General features: G+C 35.6%; 1 protein-coding gene across 1 annotated transcript in view; it reads right to left on the reverse strand.

Annotated features, from left to right (window-relative positions):
• Window positions 1-853: 853 nt before the first annotated feature.
• Window positions 854-24943, reverse strand: part of LOC134842116 (coagulation factor IX-like) — a gene marked incomplete at its 3' end in the record, with an annotated part of 29197 nt that continues 5107 nt past the window's right edge. Inside the window, 1 exon segment of the mRNA XM_063858304.1 lies at window positions 854-883. Coding sequence (XP_063714374.1) covers window positions 854-883 — 30 coding nt within the window.

Here is a 24943-nt window from a genome sequence, read left to right on the forward strand (position 1 = left end):
AAATGCATAAGCGTAGATACATATCCAAAGATAGAGATATATATAGATACATTTAGAGGTAGATACATAAACTAGCTGTACTTAAGTATTATATAGATAGATATACAAGATAACTTCAGATAGAGATATTTATAATTAATCTCTTACATTGATATATAAGCATTGATAAAAAATTTCTATTTTTAATATACATATAAACCTATACACAGATCCAAACATAACGATACCCATACATAGATACATATATACTGATACGTTTTATAGATACATACACGTAGATATTTATGCATAGATACATATACCAAGTTACATATACATAGAAACACAAACATAGATAAACATAAAGGGAAAAGTGCTGGACAGAACCAAATTTGGAGAGGCATGCTTGCTCTATCGATTAGACACTGAGTGGTAGAGAGATGTAGCAAGCAGGAAAAAAAGCTGAACAGAACATTCTTTGAACAGAAATGTTTGCTTTGAGTAAAAAACGAAAAAAGCTAGAAACGGCTATCAAGAGGGAATAGCCGGACAGAACCAATTTTGAAGGTGCAGGACTGCTCTAAAAATAACGCTGATTGCTCGAGAACACTAGCAGGCTAGGCAAAAGCCGGTTGGAACCGATATGTTAGTTCTGACGAACACACGAGAAACGTTGAGACTACAAGCAAACGGGAAAAATCTAAACGGAAACTAAAAAGAGAACTGAAGAGAACAATTGATTCACCTCACAACAAAGTATGAAAGAAGTTCAAAAAAGAAATCCACGCTCTTCCTGAGGGTGGTTTTTGTAAGTACCTAGTTTTTATTCAACAGATAGTTAAGTCGCAGTGAAATTGAAAAGCATGTTACTTACGAAGCATTAGAAGGAAGGGTTGAAAGTGTTCTGAAAAAAAAAAAACACATTTTGAAAATTGGAAACTAGTTTTTAGTTGAAACCTTCATAGAATTGTATTTCAAAAAGTTACGCCGATGGAAAAAATGAAATCCTAAATATTTTGAAATTATTGATATAGCTTTAGAAAGAAGTTTAAAAACGTTTCCTTCAAGTAGTTAGTAGAAAGATACCAAAACAACTCATTAAATATTGATATTTCGAACATAGCCAAGAGTTGCTTTTCAAAATTTCAATCTTTCGATTTTTTTATAAGTAAAACACTTCATGATGGTCAACCCAAGTCGAGTTTTTTCACTTAAATTGAAGCAAGATTTGAGCGGTTTTTTTAAATGATCGCGCTCGAAATCTTGCTTCATAATAAGCGGTTTGAGCGGTTTATCTATAAAAACCGCTCGAAAACCACGCAAGATTCGAACGGTTTTTGAGCGATTTATCTAGAAAAACCGCTCGAAAACCGCGAAAGATTTGAACAGTGTTTGAGCAGTTTAACTATGAAATTCTACGCATAATTTGAAAAAAAAAAATCCAAAAAATCCTACACTTCAACATGGTTTTTTTTGCCAGTCATGCAAAACTATAACAAGTTCAATCCGATTGGTTGATTTCCACTAGTTTTTGAAAAACACAAGCACTTTAAAAAGCAAACGCAAAAAAAATCCGATTAATTTTCCACTTCACAACAATCAGTTCTCAACGTTTTGATGATTTTTGCAAAATTTTGAAATATTTGGACATGTTTTACTGATTTTTGTTCAGATAAGCAACCTGCTTTAATGAAGATCTATGTCATTTGTCGTAGCAGTTTCCAGTCTGTAAAGATATCCAAGTTTTGTTAGCATATTTTATTTATTTTTCCTAAGTTGACCCAATTGTGAGACTTTTATAGCAAAGCACAGTCGAGATAAACAGTTTAGTTTTATTTGCAACTCAGGCAAATCTTTTAATTTTCATAATTGTAGTAACATGTAATTGACAGTAACCTTAAGGGAGGTTGGCTAGCGTAACTCCATTTAGTAAGTTGCACTACTTATCTGGGACGCTGGAGAGCTGATTTTCATGGGTACCAGATGGTTCACATAGTGTAAAGACCCTAAATATTGTTGAGATGATGGCAGTCAGATGTCTGGAAGCTCTTCTGAACTGGAAATGGAAGCAAACAGCGCCCACGAAAGAACAACTGGATATTTTAGATTGCTCTAAGAATCTGAATCTGTTGGAAACGATACGCAAAATGAGGAGAATTTCAAAACATGCAAACGATTTTTTTAAAGAATTTACGTCCACTTCTTCTCACAGTACATGTTCTTTGTTCAATCTGTGACCACTGTTATCTTCCTATTGTCACTGTTATCATCACTACCTTGCTATGAATTACAAGGACTGTTTTGAAAACCTCTGAGCCAATGACCAATTGGAAGGCGGTATACAACCGATTTTCTCTTGACGTATACTACTTGGCATATTCGCATCTTCAGACACACATGTTGGCTCTGAAGCTATGCCGTAATGCTTTCTCGCCAATCTTTTGCATCTGTTTCAAAATGCTCATCATTTTGCATTCGTTTTAAACAGATCCGGATTCTTAGAGAAATTGAAAATATCCAGTTGATCTTTCGTGGGCGCTGTTTGCTTCCATATCTCGTTCAGAGGAGCTTCCAGACATTCGACTGCCATCATTTCTCCAACAATTATGGTTTTTAAACTTTGAGAGTCATCTGGTAACTCAAGGTGAGTAGCAGATTCATTCGTTCAGGTTACCAGATGCCACCATCTCAGCTGCAGACATGACATCGGTACTCCCTTGAGTTAGCATAATGTCTCTCCAAAATCGGGAAACCGACGTTTCTAGCAGTGAATCTGCTTCCATCATCATTCAAGGGGTTTCATCAAAGTCGTCAAACGCATTGTACTTTTTACTTTTTTTCTTTTTTCGTAGAACGCTGAAGTTTCCGTATTCGATAAACTTCTCACATATCCAGTTCAATTTTGTTCAGTTCTGGAATGACAGCAAATATCTTTAAGAGCAATTCATATAACAGCTCTGCCTCTTGCAGGTCCCAGGCTTTTAGTCGCGGAGAACGGCGCTGATTTTGCATGACTCGCTGGCTTTTTTCATCCACTGTAACAGAGTGTACTGGAGAGCGGTTCCTGCACAGGGTAGCCCCAATCACGCCAGCCAGGAACTTTGCACCTGCTATATTCAGCAGACAATAACTATCAAGCTACGTCCTTCATGCTTCATTTTGCAAGGCTTATAATTTTTCAGAAATTTATCCACTGGCTGAGTAGTTCCATATATTTGCTTACGCCACTGTATGAATACTTCTATTCCTTTTAACGCTAATAAAAAAATATCGCGCTCCACAAAAAACATTGGAAAGTCTTACCACTTTCTAAAAAGTTTTACTAAGACCATACAGACTGTACCCTATCTAAAGACATAGCTAAGGCGACCTGAAATCTGTAGGGCAGCTTAAAAGATGGGGTCACGCTAGCCAACCCCTCCCCTTAGGATTACTGTCAACTTCTACAACTGTGAAATTTAAAAAATTTTGCCTGAGTTGCAAAACAAAAATAAAACTGCTAATATCTACAGTCATTCGACTTAAAAGTCTCACATTTATGGAAATTAATTAAAGTATGCTAACAAAACTAGGATATCTGTACAAACTGGAAACTTAAGTCCAAATGATTCACAAATTTTGAAACAATCACCAAAAAAATGAAAACTGTTGTTCTGAATTGGAATGTTTATCAGAAATTTTTTTGATATCTATGCGTTTGCTCTTTAAAGGTTTTTTCAATTGTTCAAAAAAGTGACAAGCAAACAATCGCATTGAAGTTGTTATAATTCTGGATGACTGACAAAAACATGACGATATGTAAGCATTCTTTTGAATTGTTTTTTAGTTTATGCGTAAAGTTAAGAAAACTTACATTCTGAAAACACATTTTTGCCATCCGTTTCGTAATTTGTAAAAAATCAAATCTACGATTGACCGAGGTGTCTTAATAAAATCAGAAATACGGTTTTTATAGCAAATTACAAATGAGTTGCCGGAAAATACAAAATCTTCCATGCACAAAATGAAACAGGAAGGTATAAATTGTTGACTTTCCTGACAGATTTTAGTTCTAAGGAAGTTATTTAAGATCATTACAGCATTATTTTTGCAAAATATCCTAATTTGACTGATGTTTACTGCAAAACACTGGAAAAAGAGAAATAATTACCCTTTTGATTTTAAGTGCATCAATTAACTTGCAACAATCTTTTTCTAAGAGGAAATAGTTTTGGAAAACAAACGTGTTACTTTTGAATAACTTTTTGTTCTCTTGAAAAAAATTTTCGGCAGCAATAAGTGTTTTTTTTTCAATTGAATCAAAAATAATTGATTATGATTTTGATCCTTTTGACCAATGAAGTTCTATTTGCTTTCAGTTTTAAAATTTTGACAAAAATCAAATTCAACGTTTTTGAAACTTTTTTATTCAAACAATTGCCTGCTGATATCTTATTTCAGACATGAAATCCAGAATTTTTGTACATTAAAAGTTTATTTTCTGTCATCAGCAACAATGTTTTATCTATAATAAAGTTTGGAAAACTCAATTTTTGAACTACAGTTTTCGGCGTTTATACTTTTTATATTTCTACTAAATGTTTTTGCTAATCTTCAACAGGTATATTGATATTTATAGTTAATTATGATTGTTTACAAGTTTGCATTTCAATTTTTGTTTTTAATGGTTGTAGTTATTAATGATAATTGAAACTTTGATATTCACTGTTGCAACGAGCACTTATTTCACCTCGTCTTTTGTATGTTGGTTGATTTTTCATGGATAAACAAAAATTTTTTCCTTAATTTTGTCGAAATGCTCTCCCAAAAAATGAGGGATTAAGAGCAGAAAACAAATCAAATTTTTTTTTGTTGTTTTTATTTAGCTATTTTTTTAAAAATAATTTAAGGCCACTTGAATGTAATGTTTTGGTTTTTAATCTCAGTTTTAATTTGATGTGATTGTAGGTATTTGCTAAAAAAACTTTTTAAAACTAATGTTTAATCCAAAGCAAAAAAAATCTTTTCTAGTTAATATTTATGACTCATAAAATAACTAAATTCCTTGTTTTTCAAAAATGCATCGAAGATTCCAAAAAATGGGAGATAAAACAGCTTTTTGTTAAGGTTGTTAATATTAAACTAAGTCCAGTAATCAAGCACCTGATAAACTCTTCAACACTTTTTTTCGGATAAAAACGATTGGCGAAAAGTTCGCCGCTTCTATGATTTTTTTTCTCATTTTAAAAAAATGTGTATGTAGCTGGTTGTAGAAAAGTGACAAGTTTTCTTTCAATTTGAGTTCAATAACCACTATTGTTTGAGAACTGAAATTCATTTTTCTCGGGAGGAATCGCACTCTTCTCTACACTACGTGTTGTTTTTGAATCGTAATTCTTTCAGTGTAAATAGTAGTATTGTATCGTGTCCCGGATCCTAAGGGGGGTCCTTCTTAAGGGGGGGAGGTCCTCACTTAAAGCAAAACCCTAGGAAAGGGGTCCTTAATTTTTGGAGGACCCCTATCCTAGGATTTTGTAAATGAACGCAAGTTCCCACCCCTAAAGTAAAAGACCCCCTCCTTAGGATCTTGTTAAGCTGAGCTTAACAACCGGGACCCGATACAATAATTCCTTCTAATTCCTTTTAAAGCGGTCCCTTTTCCCGCGATAATTAAAATTAATCGTCCTAATTCCGGAACTTTTCTTTTTCGTCCTAGTTTCATGTAAATATCATTTCCTGGCTTTCTTTCTTTTCGTCAAAGATTTGTCATGCTATTAAAGTTTGTTATTGAAAACGAGCCTAAGGATTTCACACATTTGTTTGAATTAACACTTGTTTTGCGTCAACTAGCTTATTTGCCTGAAGCTATTTATGTTAAAACAGTGATTGAGCTCAATACGAGTATTTTATTAGTTGTAAAATGGTAAAAACCAAAACATGTACAAGTCGAAGTATAAAAAGGACGAACAGTAAAAATCATCTGAAAATATTTGTTTCAGAATTTAATGTTTAATGTTTTGGTTTTCTTTGCGCTGTTTTTTAGATGGTCGTTCTTCTGAAGCTTCAGATAAAATAAATGGGTTATTTATAGGGGGACGTTCACGGACTCGGCTACTAGAAGCTTCTTCTTCTTGCAGCTCTGTTTCTGAGTAGTGCCGCTGTAAAAATCCCCAATCCGGGAGTTGAAAATCGGGAAAGCTGTTATCAGTTTCATTGTATGAGTTGGCCCACTCGGTGTCCCTGTAAATGTCTTCTAGAAAAGCTTTTTCTTCGGCGGCTTTATGGACAAAGGGCACTGTCAAATTTCCGTCGAAAAGGAGAAAACGTTTTGAGTCGAATGGTGATTATGCAAGTTTGTTTTGTTGCACTGTCATATCGGTGTGACCTTTCGAAACTATGTTATAGTTGTACACTCTCATTATTTTTGAGGAAAGTAATTTAAGTATGCTAACAAAACTAGGATATCTGTACAAACTGGAAACTTCTACGAAAAATTTCCTATACATTGATTAAACAGGTTAGTTATCTGAACAAAAAGTACTAAAATAAGTCCAAATGATTCACAAATTTTGAAAAAATCACCAAAAAATTGAAAACTGTTGTTCTGAATTGGAATGTTTATCAGAAATTTTTTTGATATCTATGCGTTTGCTCTTTAAAGTTTTTTTCAATTGTTCAAAAAGTGACAAGTAAACAATCGCATTGAAGTTGTTATAATTCTGGATGACTGACAAAAACATGACGATATGTAAGCATTCTTTTGAATTGTTTTTTAGTTTATGCGTAAAGTTAAGAAAACTTACGTTCTGAAAACACATTTTTGCCATCCGTTTCGTAATTTGTAAAAAAATCAAATCTATGATTGATCGAGGTGTCTTAATAAAATCAGAATTACGGTTTTTATAGCAAATTACAAATGAGTTGCCGAAAATACAAAATCTTCCATGCACAAAATGAAACAGGAAGGTATAAATTGTTGACTTTCCTGACAGATTTTAGTTCTAAGGAAGTTATTTAAGATCATTACAGCATTATTTTTGCAAAATATCCTAATTTGACTGATGTTTACTGCAAAACACTGGAAAAAGAGAAATAATTACCCTTTTGATTTTAAGTGCATCAATTAACTTGCAACAATCTTTTTCTAAGAGGAAATAGTTTTGGTGTTGCTTTTGAATAACTTTTTTTCTCTTGAAAAAAATTTTCGAGAGCAATAAGTGTTTTTTTTTTCAATTGAATCGAAAATAATTGATTATGATTTTGATCCTTTTGACCAATGAAGTTCTATTTGCTTTCAGTTTTAAAATTTTGACAAAAATCAAATTCAACGTTTTCGAAACTTTTTTATTCAAACAATTGCCTGCTGATATCTTATTTCAGACATGAAATCCAGGTTTTTTGTACATTAAAAGTTTATTTTCTGTCATCAGCAACAATGTTTTATCTATAATAAAGTTTGGAAAACTCAATTTTTGAACTACATTTTTCGGCGTTTATACTTTTTATCTTTCCACTAAATGTTTTTGCTAATCTTCAACAGGTATATTGATATTTATAGTTAATTATGATTGGTTACAAGTTTGCATTTCAATTTTTGTTTTTAATGGTTGTAGTTATTAATGATAATATAAACTTTGATATTCATTGTTGCAACGAGCACTTATTTCACCTCGTCTTTTGTATGTTGGTTGATTTTTCATGGATAAACAAAAATTTTTTCCTTAATTTTGTCGAAATGCTCTCCCAAAAAATGAGGGATTAAGAGCAGAAAACAAATCAAATTTTTTTTTGTTGTTTTTATTTAGCTATTTTTAAAAAAATAATTTAAGGCCACTTGAATGTAATGTTTTGGTTTTTAATCTCAGTTTTAATTTGATGTGATTGTAGGTATTTGCTAAAAAAACTTTTTAAAAACTAATGTTTAATCCAAAGCAAAAAAAATCTTTTCTAGTTAATATTTATGACTCATAAAATAACTAAATTCCTTGTTTTTCAAAAATGCATCGAAGATTCCAAAAAATGGGAGATAAAACAGCTTTTTGTTAAGGTTGTTAATATTAAACTAAGTCCAGTAATCAAGCACCTGATAAACTCTTCAACACTTTTTTCGGATAAAAACGATTGGCGAAAAGTTTGCCGCTTTTATAATTTTTTTTTCTCATTTAAAAAAAATGTGTATGTAGCTGGTTGTAGAAAAGTGACAAGTTTTCTTCCAATTTGAGTTCAATAACCACTATTGTTTGAGAGCTGAAATTCATTTTTCTCGGGAGGAATCGCACTCTTCTCTACACTACGTGTTGTTTTTGAATCGTAATTCTTTCAGTGTAAATAGTAGTATTGTATCGTGTCCCGGATCCTAAGGGGGGTCCTTCTTAAGGGGGGGAGGTCCTCACTTAAAGCAAAACCCTAGGAAAGGGGTCCTTAATTTTTGGAGGACCCCTATCCTAGGATTTTGTAAATGAACGCAAGTTCCCACCCCTAAAGTAAAAGACCCCCTCCTTAGGATCTTGTTAAGCTGAGCTTAACAACCGGGACTCGATACAATAATTCCTTCTAATTCCTTTTAAAGCGGTCCCTTTTCCCGCGATAATTAAAATTAATCGTCCTAATTCCGGAACTTTTCTTTTTCGTCCTAGTTTCATGTAAATATCATTTCCTGGCTTTCTTTCTTTTCGTCAAAGATTTGTCATGCTATTAAAGTTTGTTATTGAAAACGAGCCTAAGGATTTCACACATTTGTTTGAATTAACACTTGTGTTGCGTCAACTAGCTTATTTGCCTGAAGCTATTTATGTTAAAACAGTGATTGAGCTCAATACGAGTATTTTTTTAGTTGTTAAATGGTAAAAACCAAAACATGTACAAGTCGAAGTATAAAAAGGACGAACAGTAAAAATCATCTGAAAATATTTGTTTCAGAATTTAATGTTTAATGTTTTGGTTTTCTTTGCGCTGTTTTTTAGATGGTCGTTTTTCTGAAGCTTCAGATAAAATAAATGGGTTATTTATAGGGGGACGTTCACGGACTCGGCTACTAGAAGCTTCTTCTTCTTGCAGCTCTGTTTCTGAGTAGTGCCGCTGTAAAAATCCCCAATCCGGGAGTTGAAAATCGGGAAAGCTGTTATCAGTTTCATTGTATGAGTTGGCCCACTCGGTGTCCCTGTAAATGTCTTCTAGAAAAGCTTTTTCTTCGGCGGCTTTATGGACAAAGGGCACTGTCAAATTTCCGTCGAAAAGGAGAAAACGTTTTGAGTCGAATGGTGATAATGCAAGTTTGTTTTGTTGCACTGTCATATCGGGGTGACCTTTCGAAACTATGTTATAGTTGTACACTCTCATTATTTTTCCAGTAAATAATATGTCCCTGAAGGTTTGGTGGACCAGTTCTCTCTGTGCACTCCGTTTTATTCCTTTGGCACTCAATTTTTGAGTGCCTTCTGAACAGTAGCAAAATTATGATTCTTTTCTACAACGCAGGGGATAGTTTCATTTCACTTCAGGCACTCAATTTATACCAAACAAAATTTGATTCATTTTACCAAAAAAAAACAGAAGACTCTAAATTATGGTTAAAAAAGAGGAAACGAGAGGGAATTTGTTGTCAGATAAATCAACGCTTAGGCAACATTGTATAATTTTGCCTAAATCAGCTAAATGCCCATAGTTTAATGCAACAAATTAAGGGGGGTAGGGAGGTTGGTGGTGGTAATTTTGTTCTGTAAAAGGTAGGAATGAGGGTGGAAGGGTGGCTTAAATTTTACTTACCATTAAGGACGACCGAATATAGTTTCGGTTTTAGGGCGTTGAATTCTCTGATCGTCTTCCCACCAGTCACGTCTTTGAACTTCAGCACAACTTTCTTGTTGGTATCCTCGAACATGAAATGGTCCTCATCGTAATTTGAAAAGTCGAAATCAGCTTTTATTTTCTCCAAGTTTCGGTAAACGTCATCAGTTTTTATTGCATAAATAAAACTATCCCTGTCGGAGTAAAAGAGTTCCAAGTTTTGATTTGGTTCCATTTTTTGATAATGAAACTGAAACATGAAGCGCTTGGCGAGGTCTAAGATGATCGCACCAACTATCATAGGTTTGTCCCACAATATTTTTGTTACCGAAAACCTGATATTGGCTAATTGATCGTCAATGATTTGAAAGCTTTTCATTGTGCTCAGAGCTGTTTTTTGTAAAAGTTCTCTCTCATTCCTTACAATCTCCAGCTTCTTTCTTCCTAACTTGGACTCCATTGTCTTACCGAAAGCAGAATTATCAATTAGCTGGTAGAAGTTCTCCTTGAATTTATTACCGCGGCTTTTCGTAGGCGAGTGTTCAGGTCGACAAAGCGTGCCATCAAGTGACTTTGGCGGAACTGAAGAACTTTTCCGGGGTGAGTTATTTTCATTCCCAGCTCGTGGTACAATTTTAGGGTAAGGTAGCGCAAAACATAACCTTCTTTAGGATGCATGGTCTGTAGAAGCTTTGGCACTTTTGGCAGTGTGGTGATTCCCAATTTTTTCCCCCAACATGTCGATTTGCTCGTTGCTCATTGCACCGATGTCCACTACTTCACGAGAAGGGGCAACGGGGTAATCAGCATAGAAGTCGTGAAGCTCTTCGGGTATAGTTAAATTGACTTCAACTATATAACCCCACTCTGAGGTTTCGCTGGTGAGCAGTATGTCTGCCAGACTTTTTTCAACTATTGAAAAATCGTTTAATGGCAAAGGGCAGAGTTTCATTATCCCCCATTACAAATTGTTTGCATCAAAATTGAGGATGTAGCTTGATGGTTCTGAGGGCAAAAAATTGTCGAGGTTTTTATTGTTTGCTTTGTAAAATCGGCGCACGTAAACCGACGACATGCCTCCTCGAATCATTCGCTGCACAAGGTCGAGATGTTCACGGTCCGTTAAGAGTTTCAGTTCGAACTTACAAACGTTTAGAAAGGCGTCCCCGGAAAAATTACTTGCCCTGAAGTAACAGGCGCAATCCAGTTCGTATGTTTGATAGAAAACTTCACGAAAAGCTTCGAAAACGGAAGCAAGCAATAGCACATCTGTAGACAAGTACAAGTCGTGGTAATCACCAAGTGAGCCACACTTCAGTTCGGTGAAAACTTTAAGGGCATGATTGTACTCGCATCTTGAAACCCTCACATCCCCTCCTGTAAGACTATTTTTCCACATTGCTCGTGGGGGAAGGCGAGTTTCTCGGAGTTCTCGAACGAGTTGAAGTATGAGTAGGGGTATTGCCCTTTCTGTTTCAACATACTGACTTTTTCAGGTGAGTGGCCGAGTTTTTCAAAATAGTTCTCCAGCAGAAAAAACTTTTCGTTGGGCAAATTATCGACAAGTTTTGCCAACGGTGCTAGCATGAATTATAAAGTGTAAACCATAATTTGGCAAATTATGAGCTACCACTGTAATGTAATTTGTTGTTTTTCTATTAACGTTACACTCATTGTGTGCCCAACCCAGGAACTTGTAGGTGTAATGGCAATGATCAAGTACCGCTTGATCATTGTCAGAAAAATCGTTCTCGCATATCCAACAAATTGTAGCATCTTCCCGTTCCTGGTCTGTTATACCGATGAAAATGTAATATTTCCTTTTTTCTACGTAAATTTGCCTCGCTAACAATTCAAGGGAGCTAATTAGCTCTTCCATCACATTCGGTCCTCTTTTAGGCTCAAACTTTAACGGGTCTTTTTTCCCAAATTGGATTACTGCTAACGCGTAGCCGCACGGTTGATGGATTTCAATTGTTTGCGTGCTAGATTTTTGCGGATCAGGTTGCGGTCCGTATACTGGTAACAGCAGTGACTCCAAATCAAAGTAGATTACTCTGGGTACGTACCAGCGAGCTGTTAAGTTTTTGAACTTGTGGTCATCTTTTCCCGGCTTGGGCGTTGTTATGACGACATCTTTGTCTTGGTAGCACAGTTCTTGATGTCTTCTCAGAGTTTCGAATGAAGCGCATGTGTGGAAAAATTTGCGGCAAATCTCAAAATTGAAATTGGTGCACTTTGTGCCGCACGTACTCGCCCAGTTTCTGGAGATCACTTATCAACACATAGTGATATTTTGATCCATCTGTCAGCAGCCACAAATCCTCAATCAGGCTAGTAGTGAATCTGCTCGATACTCTTATGGGCAACAATTCGCCATCATTGTACCTGAACAAAAAATAATTTTGCTACCTAGGTTTGGAATGAAATATAAAGGGTGTTTGAATAGGTGAAGAACTTTAATGAGGGAATTCTAAGATTTTTAGAAGACAATTAGAATTTGCTTACCGGAAGACGTTGATTTGACAATTGTTGAACTTTTCAAATCTGTCCACATCCATCAGAACCATTGGCATTTCGTATTCCTCATTGATTTTCACAATTCCTTCTATGTCGAGATCGTAGGTTGAGTTTTTGTTTTTCTCCAGCCACCATCTAGATGTGGGGAAGAGGGCCGGCTCATTCACATTGTGATATGCGGCAACAAAGCAGTAGAGAAAGCAACGGTCATCAACTTTAGTGTTGATATTTGTGAGCAGAGTAGATGCTGCGCTGAGTGCGTCAGGTAGCTCGAGGTAGGATCCTGCTCTCATTGTTGAGAAGGCCGCGAAACTGATTTGCAATTTTTCAATTCTGTCAATAATCCAACCGCTACCATGAGAAGAGAACGAATTGACTTGGTTGACCATTTGTTCAATCAGTTCCAAGAATTGATCCCCAGCTATTCCCTCGAAGTACACTGTCAATGTCTTAAGGTTCAGAAACAGCATGTTCCTTTGGAAGTTTCCACTGTCCCCGTCTTGCACAGTGGGAATTTTGATCATTCTCACTTTCACGTGGAATTGCAACTTGTTTGGACCCTCTCCAGTATGAGAGCATCTATATCCTCCTTGTTTTGCATCATGACCTGAAGCAAATCCATTTATTTTTCACCAACTTTGAGATCGTATAGACGCAATTTGCCTCTAAATGCGCTTTCCGTTGGTAAGTTTTATGGGATCTTGAGCACAGTTCTACTAGTCGTGTTCGAAAGTTAAAAAACATGATTTTTTATTTTTTTTACCTTCATTTTTAGCTTGAATTATTCGTTCTCATTTTAAATTGAAGTGAATCTGGTATGAAACCTTTAGGAGCTATCTGATACGTAATTAGGACAAGCGTAGAAATTAAAAATCAATTATAGCCCAATCAATGAGAGTAGACGCTTAAAAAGTTTTGATTTTTTGAGAAATTCTGATTTTTGTGTAAATTAAAAAAAATTGGGAAAATTTTTTTTTGTCTCCAAATCCATTGAACTACCCTCAATCAGTTTGCCATGAATTTCTGATTATGGTTAAAGGTTATGTTCATTTTTCGAAAAAAAAACATAAATTTTCTTTTTTCACATTTTTACCAAAAAATTGTCAGTTTTACACCCAAAACATGTATATAAATGTAATATAAAGCAAGATTATGGCTTAAAACACTCTCTGTTACTTTGCGTAAGACCTGGTTAACCCCACCGGGCACAAAGTATGATGAGAGAGAGAGAGAGAGCAGAGAGTGTTTGATAAAATAAAACAAATAAATATGGTTGGACTACCAATAAGAAAATGTTGGACCCTTGCATATTTATCTTTCTTTTGAAAACAAAGCAAAATCCTGAAAAGGATATTCCAAATGGGGTTTACTACTGAGCAAGTATATTTATCTCTCTCTCTCTCTCTCTCTCTCTCTCATTTTTTCTCAAACAACAATTTTAGCGAAAACTTATTCTCGATTTTTGATTTTTTTCTAATTTTCAAGTTTTTCTCCAACATTTTGCTGAAAACCTTACGGGGCAAATTTTAATTGATCTGTTAAGCAAATAAAAAATGAGACAAAAATATACAAGTTGATTGTTCTGGAGTTGAAACTGCTCCCCTAACAAACGACTCGGGAGACATTGCTGTCGGAATATCCCAGTACGCTTCGCACTCTGAATAATCACGAATACATCCCTCCTGATTTTCATACAGCGGCGTTGACTCGCAGTCACACGCGAAGAGCATTTTTCTTGGAGACTGCTAGAGCGAGGTTGTGTCGTTTATCTCCGTCTTTTCTAATGCCGGATAGCTCTCGTGAATAGTGCAACTCTCGTACATTCGTTTTCGATTCTGTCGAAGTAGATCGATGTGATCAAGGAGGTAGTTCGGTAGCATGATATGACTTTTTGTAGTCCATTCCTCGTTTTGATTACCGTCGTTTTTTTGGAGAGCCAAGTCATTGAACGGACTTACTGTAGGCGGGGGTACTCTCTCTTCCTGTTGATGAGTGACGGCAATCGACTCTCTCGTGTATGTTTAACTGATAATTGTTCTTTTTCGATCAGACACTGAGGTTATTTGTAAAGGACTAGTCATGACTTGAAGATGTTTAAAGTTTTTTAAAATAAAATGACTGAACTACCGAAATGAAATTGAGAGAATGAAAGTATGAAAAGTTTATTACTGAGAATGAGATCAGGAAAGGTTGGCATGGTTCAATTAGGTCAAAACTAAGAACTTTTTAGGCGAGGCTGTCAAATTCTGTTCATTCTTTTACGCAGGACGCCTGAGGTAATGTTAAGAACGAATGTGAAAACCCGATTTTTTAGATTTGTGGGATAGCTTCATTATAGTGGCTACGGGCGAAAGCACTCAAGTTCAAGTTTTCATGATAGATTGCCAGACGTTCTTTGTCATGCTGTTAAAAATTCAGTACCATGATTCATAGCAGTCATTAAATTAACCGTCACAATAAAAACACAAGAAGGTTTTTAGAGTATTGCCGTGGGAAAAAGTAATTAAATACCCATATAAAAAGTGGTTTATCGTTAAAGAAATTATATCCTTGTTGATTAGGTTTTTTCAATATGGCTTAAGGCGCTCGTAAAAATTATCACCTAAATTTTTACTTTGGGAGCGCATGATCTGTCTCATATACTGTGATCAGTCATTCTTCAACGTTCCACACTAAAAACCAGTTGGTTGTTATTGATTTATAATGTACACTTCTCTTGAAACGGATGTTGACTAATTCGATGATTTTAGGGATATATCTTCGAAGGATAAACGTGTAGTTAAATTCGGTGCAAAATTATTCGCACATACCGGTACTTACATAACTATCAAATTGTACAAAAAAGACGAAGAGCGAACTTTCAAGTATCGACAAGGAATAACTTTGTCAACTGGCGAATTCGAGTCCTTGGCGGACAATTATACAAAAATCAAAAGATTGACGAAAGCAAAAAATTGCGACGTGACTGAAAACCTTAGAGAAAAGCGAAACTAATCTAAAAAAATCTTCATTCTCTGAAAAGGAATGCGAAAGTGAAAACGATGATAACTGTCGGGTTGTGTAACATTATTAACACGTTATTCTATAGAAACTTCAAAGCAATGGTTGAAGCAAGGTATAAGCAATCCCCTGATTATTGCAAATTTTTCATCCTGAACAATGAACACAACTTCTCACGCTTCGCTTCGAAATCAAATTTTGCGGTATCCTCCCATTCGAATAAGTTAGATTTTTGCAATCATTCGATTGACAACGAAAAATATTATCATGTGCAGGTCGAATTCACAAAAGAGTCTACCGATTTACTAAGCAAGATCACTTCAAAAGCCTTCGTTGTCCCTTGTCTTCTCTCTACATTCAAATATTTAATTTTGGGTTGCTCCAACTATGAATTGTCTGTCCCTCTGATGGAATAACTGAAAATAGCTGTGAATTATAACTCCATCAACAACCTAGATGTTTGTGGTGTTCCAGTTCTCAGACAATTGCCTCAAGTTTGCTTCGGCTCGCTGACTGATTTTGTTCAAACTCAAACTGACATGATTACTAACGTAACACTTGAACGCTTTACTATCATTATGAATGGTGAAAATGCTGCTGAGTTTTCTAGAATAGTTGACATAATTTTAAGTGGGTATGGTTGTATGGAAATTGATTCAAACACTTTGTTTGTAAAATTTATCATGGAGAAGAAATTCAAGTTTAAAATATTGGTTTTCTTTCTCTCTTTTGTATATCAAAAAAAAATGTGACTACACAATCGGGAGGCGTTCCCGAGGAGCGTAGCGACGAGCAACGCCGGGTTAGCTATTGCCCGCTAAACCAAATGGCCATGCCTTAATATTTCGAAGGACTTGATATGAAACTTTTCGCGGTTCACTTAAACTTGTAGAAAAACAAAATCTGTTGTTGATAAGAATGAAATAAAAAAATGAGTTTATAAATTTTAAAAAATATCAATAAAATAGGTTAGAATAACATATGTTTAGCAAATCTTATCAAATCATGATCATTAAGTTTGAAACCTATTTGAAATCTATTTGTAATTACAGCATGAGCAACATAAATACAATAAAGTCCGCATAACACTGAATCAGCTGATTGTTTTGGTTTTTTCATCCGTAGTTGATTTCCCTCTTGAATCGTACGTCTTATATTCTTGTACACGAGGGGATAATCATATAATCTTTTACCTAGAGGATCTTCAAGGAATATCTGTCCTCCAGCTTGAGCAAAAAGCAACCAGTGGGTTCCAGTCTGATCCGATGGCGACGCATTCATATTCATGAACATATTATTGTTTTTCAGTACTGAAGAGCATGGAAAATTTCAAATGTTATTTCAAACGATATTTCAAATGTTTACAACGGTTAACAAGTTCCATTATTTGAATATTATCCATGTCTAGCTTAGGTTATAAGAGTGTTTTTGGTAATTTTTCTATCTGAACGCACATAAACTGTTGATGCACGCTCTCCCATAAATAAGAACTCGACGTTATTAGCGAGACCTGCGTCAAATTTGAGTTCGACCGAAATAGTGCAATTGGTCAATTCAGCAAGAATGAAATCGTGTGAAGCCTCCTGAGTAGACGTGAGATCAAAAGCCATAATATAATGATTATCATAATTAGCGAGACTGATTCCATGACTAGTGTTCAAAACAAAATCAAGAGCCTCAAGCGTATTGTAATAAATTCTTTTTTTGTCTGACGTTGAGATGGGAGTTCCGGCAATGGGTAGGCCGTTTCTGTACACAATGATCTCATTCAACCCAATCTTCTGGTAATGAAAAGGGTTTGTCCTATTAGTACCCAAATATGCTTCGTTTATGGTCATTGCTACTATCATTCTTCGAACAGATTCTTTTGCGAAAACATCCTCTTGTCGCCAGCTTTGTAATCCTGCAGTTGCGAGAAAAATTTTTGGTACTACTTCGATGTAATTGTAAATTACCGGGTTCTTCAACAAAATTTTTTCTATTGATGAGAGAACATAGTCACTCGCATTCATCTTTCTGACATAGAGATTAGCTTCGATTATTTGAACCTTGTAGTGTTTAGCTGCATCTTCAGATATGACAACAAAATCGTTAGGAGAACGTCTAAGAGACAATCTAATTGTCACACCGCTAAGTAGGTGTTTGTAACACGATAAGAAGTTGAAAGCAATTTTACCAAATAGCTTCAGCTCGTTCGAGGCCGCAATGAGACCTTTATGCTCCGTAACATCTTCAGCTCTTCTTCCATTACCGTCAATAGCTGATGAGTTTTCTTCGTAATAATAACCTTGAGAAGCTAACCATATTTTCTTGGCATCATTAACGTATGAAAACTCGGTCTCAATGAAGCTTTTATGGGCAAAATTAGCGTTGGTAGTTGATATTTTCTCACTATTCAGCGACAGTGTACACTCAGAAAATAATGAAGATAAAGGATTGTTAACAAAATACGGCGTATCTGTGTTTGCCGCTTCTGTAGCATGTGTTCGAAGCACGGTTATATTGTTTCGAACAATTCGTGCAACTATTTCCAAACGAGTACGTCAAACTCGAGCATAGGACCATCAGGAGAGTAGGAAGGTCCAATTTTTTGGGTGAATGCGTTTTCAAAAGTGACAAGTAAAGGCGGTTTTTCAAATAATTCCAGCGAGTTGTGAGTAGCTTCACTCGGGATTAAATTAGAAATCATCTTAAACTCTTGTAAAGAAATCGGAGCGACTTCTCTGTGCCGTTCGTTTTCTGGGATTGACGCGTCTTGTTTTTCGTTTCATCACCGTTTTTCTTTTTTTTTGAATGACATTTTTTGAGATTTGCTTCCTCCTCCTACTTGCTTTTTGATGGTTTTTGTGACCATGCTTTTGAGTGCCTGCTTCGGGCTTTTTCTTTTTGTTTCAACTTCTATCAGTTCTGGAGCTGCCTGAAGAAGTAGTTCTTTTCCGATGTTTTTTGGTGCTGGTATCACAAACTTTCGAGTCAATGGAAGTGCCACTCTTCCTATTCCCAAGGCTAATGCACCAAAATCACTGCCTCGTTGTCTATAATGCTCCGAGAAAATTGGTAGGTTTGCTTGGTGATGGTAATATGAATCCATATTGATTCATATTGATTCAAGTTTAGCAATTGAATCCATGAATCAATTGCTAAACTTTTGAAATTTCAAAGTCAGAACAACTTTTCCCCCTCCAGCGAAAGGAACAAGTCCTCCAGTTTCTGTGCGCAAGTTCACAGAAACATTAGAAATATTGTTAACCAAAAGTTTTTTGAAATCCAAATTACTAAACACTTTACGATGATTTGGTTCAATTGTACATGCATAACCGTTTTTCACACGACGATTTGTATCAATGACTCGTAAAAGGGGTGCTTTTGTGTCTCCTATTTTTCGATAATGAGGTATGTCCAGGTAAATAAACATAAGCTAAGTACCAGCACATACATCGACAGCATAGTCAGCACAAGATCTTGGGTAGTGAAAGCGCTATGTTTCGAGCTTCCTTGTTTGTAATCTATATGATAACCAGTTCCATCTCTGACGCCTTTGAATCCAAGTAGACTAGGAATTTGCGGGCTTGAAAAAGTTATACCTTCCCAATAATGCAGCCATAACGAAAGATAATTGGTTATTGGATCTATTACGTAATTCAATTTCTCTAATTTTGTCTTTCGACGATTCTCATCCAGTATTTATTCAATGCTCGTATACTCTCCTTTTGTTAGTTTCGCTGTTTCTTCTCCAAGGTAAGGCCTGGAGATCTTGTCTTTCTCAACTTTCATGCTTGCTATAAAGTCTTTTTTGTAGTACACAATGTTGTTGTCAGTTACGTTGTTTATCTGAGTGGGGAAGGTAATTTCTGTAATTGCTATTCGCCATTCACCTTGCAAAATTATTTCTGCACTCAGGAGACTTTTGAATCTCGCCAGAGTGTTATCTTTAAAAACATTCATTGATGCAGATGAAACTAGGGTAATTGTGAAGGAAGGGGGAACGTTGTGGGTGAAAAGGCTGGAAGTGCCCTCAGTCATGATTGCTTACGATTTCTCCTTCTCCAGAACGCGAATTAGTTCAGACTTGTAAAGTTTTCCCTCAATCGGTTCTCTGTTAGAATCAATCAAATTTTTTGTTGGGGGATTTCGTGTTGGTATGTCAAAAACTTCAAACACTTCATCGGTGAACGATTGTTTGTAACCCTTGCGAAATGGTATGTCTACTTTGGCAAGTCTAACATAATCACCAACATGAAGCTTTGGACGTCGAACTAATTTCAATGACTGTTCTGCTCTTAATGAAATCAGGCGAGGACCCACATTTTTTTAGTTACTTTGTTTGGTGCAAGATTTATGACAAGATTCGTTCTCGAATTAATTGCATTGACAAAATCTTGCAATTTGTCAATGCATGAAAAAGTCCATTTACCCTCCAAGTACTTATAAAAAAGATTTTTCCAGGACCGAATTTTTCGCTCAGCGAATGCAGACGTTTTCTCGCTCTCTGTGCTATATGTTTTTATGCCTTTCTTTTTACATAATGCTTCGAAGGACCCTTTAAACTGTGTTCCCTTGTCCACCCATATTTTTTTCGGTTGTTTTGTCGTTATCTTTAGTTTGAACGCTTCTGCTGTTGTAGTAGCATACTTTTATTTCAAGGGTTGCACTCTGAGATAGCGGGACATGCAGTCAACTGCAACAAGCAGATACTTATCATCATAGTTGTACTGGGCAAGTTTATCAACAAAGGCCAGATCTAATGACCAGATTTTGTCGATATCCTAAGCTATGACCTTGAGTCGCGTCGTTTTTCGGATCACAGTTCGATATTTCGTGTAAGCAGGTTCACTATGGAGGAAATGTTTAACTTTCTTTCGCGACAAATGTTTAACTTTCTTACGCGGGACCTTTGTTACTGTATTTAGTTTTCAACAATTTTTCTTCAATCTTGGTAATTTTCCCATTGTTTTGTTTTCGCCTTCGTCGTTTCTGACGTTGGAGAATCTGAATCGTTATAGGGCGTTCCGTACGAGTCAGAGCCTTCTTCTGACTCCTTTTCCCATTTTTGGTTTCGGGTTTTTCTATTGTCGCTAAGGCTTTTTCTTTTTTGTTTTTTACTTCTCTTAAGGTTTGGACTACTTCTTCCTTGCCAAGCGTGGGATATTGCGCGTGTTCTTGAGGGCCCGGGTTCTCGTTTCTCTTGAGCGTTAAAAGACCTTGACTGAAATGCGTGTTTGGCATTTCGATTTATTACCAGCTTTTCATTCAAGTTGAGAGCAGTTAAAATGATAATGAACACCGGATTATGTAATGTTTTTGAGGGTTGTTGTATGTCGTATAAAAAAACTGCAGCTTTAAGTCCTGTTGGTATTCTATCCACATATATTACCTCATTGTCATGGTTTATGGTTACTTTTTCTGATTTTTTTATGATTTCAACTATGGTTTTTGCTCTAATAAACTTTTTTCCCTCTAAAAACTGTAACTGTCCCAAAATACTTTCGGCCTGACTATCGTTTTTCTCTTCTAATATTTCATCTTTATCACGTTCGACCTTTACTTCTTCATCGTCCGGTAACAGTTCAAGCTGTTCTTGTTGGGGCTCAGCAGCATTTTCTGTAAATGTAACCTTCGTTTGAGGAAGTAATTGGGGTCTAAGCCGGTTAAGGTAGGATAGTTGAGCGTTTTTATGTTTAATAGTATTATTCTGAAGAACACGTGCAGCATGGGGTTGCTCTTTAACATATAAGTGTTTCGGATTTAGAATGAATTCTTCAGCAGTGATGATTAAGCAGTGGTACATTTCCATTGACTACATTGAGCAAACATTCACAAATCAGTGTTATGATCTCGCGATTTGAAGTTTTTCTAATTAATCGTCTTAATTGGTCAAGTGTGAGTTGTACCATATGCCGCAGAATAGATACGTTTTTCTTTTTCATTTGTGATTGGAGTAGTTTCTGCTTTAGATAAGGGTAAAAAAACAGTTGGCCCAGGCCGTATGATATTTGAACAATATCTCAAACAATCTGATGTGCGGGGGTTCAAGTCGATTAGAAGATGTCCAAAGGAGTCTCGGGTAGCTAATTCGTAACAACTTCTCAAAAATTTTGATTCATTCAATTGTCTTCCTAAAAGATCTAGTTGCTGAACGTCACGAGGCGATTTGAACAGAATGATGTGTGAAGTATTCAAATCAATCGTACGCGACCATCGACTTTGTTGAAACAAGTTATGCTTAACATATTTACATCTATCCTTCTATGTCTAACCGCTGTCGCTAATCTAACAAATTACTTGTCATTATAGATATCTTCACATAAATAATCGAAAACTAGAAGAACATTTTCTAAATTTCTTAAAGATTCGAATCCGTTGAATTTCATGAACTTCACATTTACTTCGTGAGAAGACACTTTTTTTGAGAATGCAGGTTGTATCTCTTAGTAAAGATATTGAAAGGTTCCAAATTTAGGATAAAAACCATTTCCCATCAAAACCTTGAAAATTAACTCAGTTTTTCCGGATCCTGAGGGTCCCACTATCGCCAAGAAAGCTCTTGTCGAAGTATCAATAACTTTATTCATAACCTCGGATTTGGTAACACAAAACCAACCAAGCCGGATAAAATTGAAAAGCAAACGGAAGTTTCTTTGCAACTTAGTTTAGTGACAGAAAATTTGAGAATGCAGCAAGTTAATAAAATTAGAATTACTACCATTTGCGCAACAAAAACTACTTCAGACCTTGGCAAACATTGTTACAGAACTTCCATTATTTTTTTTCACTGTTTGTCTTGTTATAAGCAAACTCTTTTACTAATGTCGCGTCGGGGGGTTCATCTACTGCAGTTGCTGTTTCTGACATTTGAGATCAGATTTTTTCTACAGACTGTATTAGACTTTTTCTCACTGTAAATGAAGCTTGTAAAAAAAACAATTAAAATGAATTAGTATTATGAACAGTACAAAATTTCATAACGTGTGAAGTCTCTATCATCTATGTCATGCATTTCTAGAACAAGGTTTGCTGGGACATTTGCAGTTTTTTCATAGTACATTGTTTTCTTCACAGTATCCTTGTTCACTATCCTCTTAATCTCATCTGGCAATTCACTGCTGTTTAGATCCATCTGTTTGGGTACTAAGACTAGTTCGGGAAGAAATACTCCTCCTTTGATGGCTAACATTTCTGATAATTTTCAATCTCTGGAAGTATACAGATTGATCAATAACTGGAAAAAATCTTTTTAAGGTAGACAACCCTTCTTCGGAAATTATTATTTGCTCCTTCTTCTGAACAATAAGACCAATGCAATCAATACGCTCTATTCTTGTTAATGAAATTTTAATATCAACCTCTGGGGTCATCCACGCACAAAGCATTGAATTTGGTGATAGGTATGTCTCCACTTTCGCTGATCTCTCGCTGTTGTTCTCGCTGTTTTTCAACCAATCATAAAAAACCTTGATTTTCTTTAGAGCACAATGATTTCTGGAGTTATAATGAGGTATATGTCTGTTGCAACTTATATAGTTTTTGAAAAATAAGTTTTCAACCTGAGGTCAGTCCAAATCATCTAGGTTTTCATTCTTTCGGTCCAAAAACTTGGCCAAAAATTCGGTCTTTTCTTTTCTTTTAGCGTAAAAACGGCACCGGGATTTCTTAACACAAAACTCTGAAGTATTTGATTCAAGTTTATGTAAAGGTAATCACCGTTTTCCCAATGGAGACCGTGTAAATAATTTGTTAACCAGTTGTAAGTTTTTTGTTCGAGCTTTGGTAGTATATTGAAATTCACTGGAGAGAAAAAAAAATGAGTCGGTTGCTGTATACTGAAGTTGTTTTTGCTAATCATTTAACCACAAAGGCGTTTTTCTTGTAACGAAACACTTCCACATCAAGCACAACTGATCTTTCGCCTAGCATTCTAGTAAATGATAAACTTCTGATTTTTTCAACTTAATGAAAAGGCAGAACGCTATTCCACTCAAATGTCCCAATAAGCTGCTGTCACAGTTCCAGGGCAACATGTAACAGTATCTGGAACCCTGTTGATAAAATTCGTGTATAAGTCCGGCCGCATCGTGCAAAATAGAGTGCAATCGTAAAATTTTGGAATTTTACAAGTATTTGTCCAAGGAAGAGTTATCAAAACCAATCAAGCCACCATAAGGTCTCAACTTAATTAAAATGTCGTAGTTAAGGTTATCAGAACTAACAAAAAACAGAGATCATGTAGCTAGAAAAAAGTTGCGTCGGTTAGAATTATCAGCATAAGTTTGTTCCAAAGACGTATAATTTTTGTGAATTATTTTCAAATCAATAGGAGTTACTCTGCTTTTTTGCAATTTCATTGTTTATTTTTTCCAACACCTCTCCAAACTGCTGAACTTCAAGCCAGTGGAAATAAAAGTGACCTTGCAGATACCATTTAGACTCATTAAGATAACGGTGATAAATAGTTAAATAAACCACCAGAAGTTTTTTGTATTTTGATAGCTTGTTGAAACATAGACGGATTTTTCTCAAGTCTTTATCAACCCAAGTCTTTATCAACCCATATTGAGTTAAAGTCAAACGAATAGTAAATATGTTTTCATAATCAGCAAAAATCAAATCGCTCACAGTACCATACTTTTTTTTGTAGAAATGCACCAAGAGATTTGTTGAAGCTCACTCAAATAAAATTGTTCTTTGAATATTAACTTGTATTCTTTCTTTGAAATTTCCTTTGCCCTTTCGAGGAAGATGACGTAGCGTTCATTACAAAATTTGAAAAATGAGTTTTTTTTCTGCGGTTGAAAACACTCTTAATTGTAAATGTTCATTATCAAAATCTTCAGTACACCAAGTTCCCTCTAATTTCGTTTTTCTTATTTCAAAATTTGACAAATTTATCATTTGGTATATTTTGCCCAGAAACCGCCGCCGCCTTTGGAGAGTAATTTCAATTTACAGCCTTTTCACCATAAAATATAGGTCAAGTTAAGGAATTAGTTTACTGCTGCCAGTAACAGTTAAGCTACGCTGCCAAAATCGCCGGCGAATTTTTATTATATACCATAAAAGTCAATTCCCGTTCAATAACAAATTTCAACTAGGTCGAAAGTTCACTTGCCCGAAACTTATATAAAAATTAATATGATTCATATAATTAACCAGGACCAATAATTAGGACCCCAAAAATTGGAATTAGAAAGAATTTTGTATCGTGTCCCTTGTTGTTAAGCTAAACTTAGCAAGATCCTAAGTAGGGGGTCTTCTGCTTTTTGGATGGAACATTTCTTTCGTTTACAAAATCCTAGGATGAGGGTCCTCCAAAAAATTAAGGACCTCTTTCCTAGGACTTCGCTTTACGTGAGGACCCCCCCCCCCCTTAGGAAGGAAACCCCCCCCCCCTTTAGGATCCGGAACACGATACAATACTACTGCAAATGGTTTCTTGGATATTGCGAGTTTCTATTTGTATCTTTTGAATGTTTTTCACTTTTTATGTTGATATATTGCGATTTGAAAAACACTTTGTGATCAATCGTCTAAATGAAACTCATCGCATATTTTTGGAAAGTTATTTTTGAGTTGGTTTTAAATGTTTGTAATTTAATGTCACAAACAAACTAATACACAGTGTTTGATAATTCAAAACTTGGTATCATTTGACAACATGGTGACGATTCTGGTGAATGTTTCC

The sequence above is a fragment of the Symsagittifera roscoffensis genome, chromosome 3 (assembly GCF_963678635.1).
Source record: "Symsagittifera roscoffensis chromosome 3, txSymRosc1.1, whole genome shotgun sequence".
In the NCBI taxonomy this organism is placed as follows: domain Eukaryota; kingdom Metazoa; phylum Xenacoelomorpha; order Acoela; family Convolutidae; genus Symsagittifera; species Symsagittifera roscoffensis.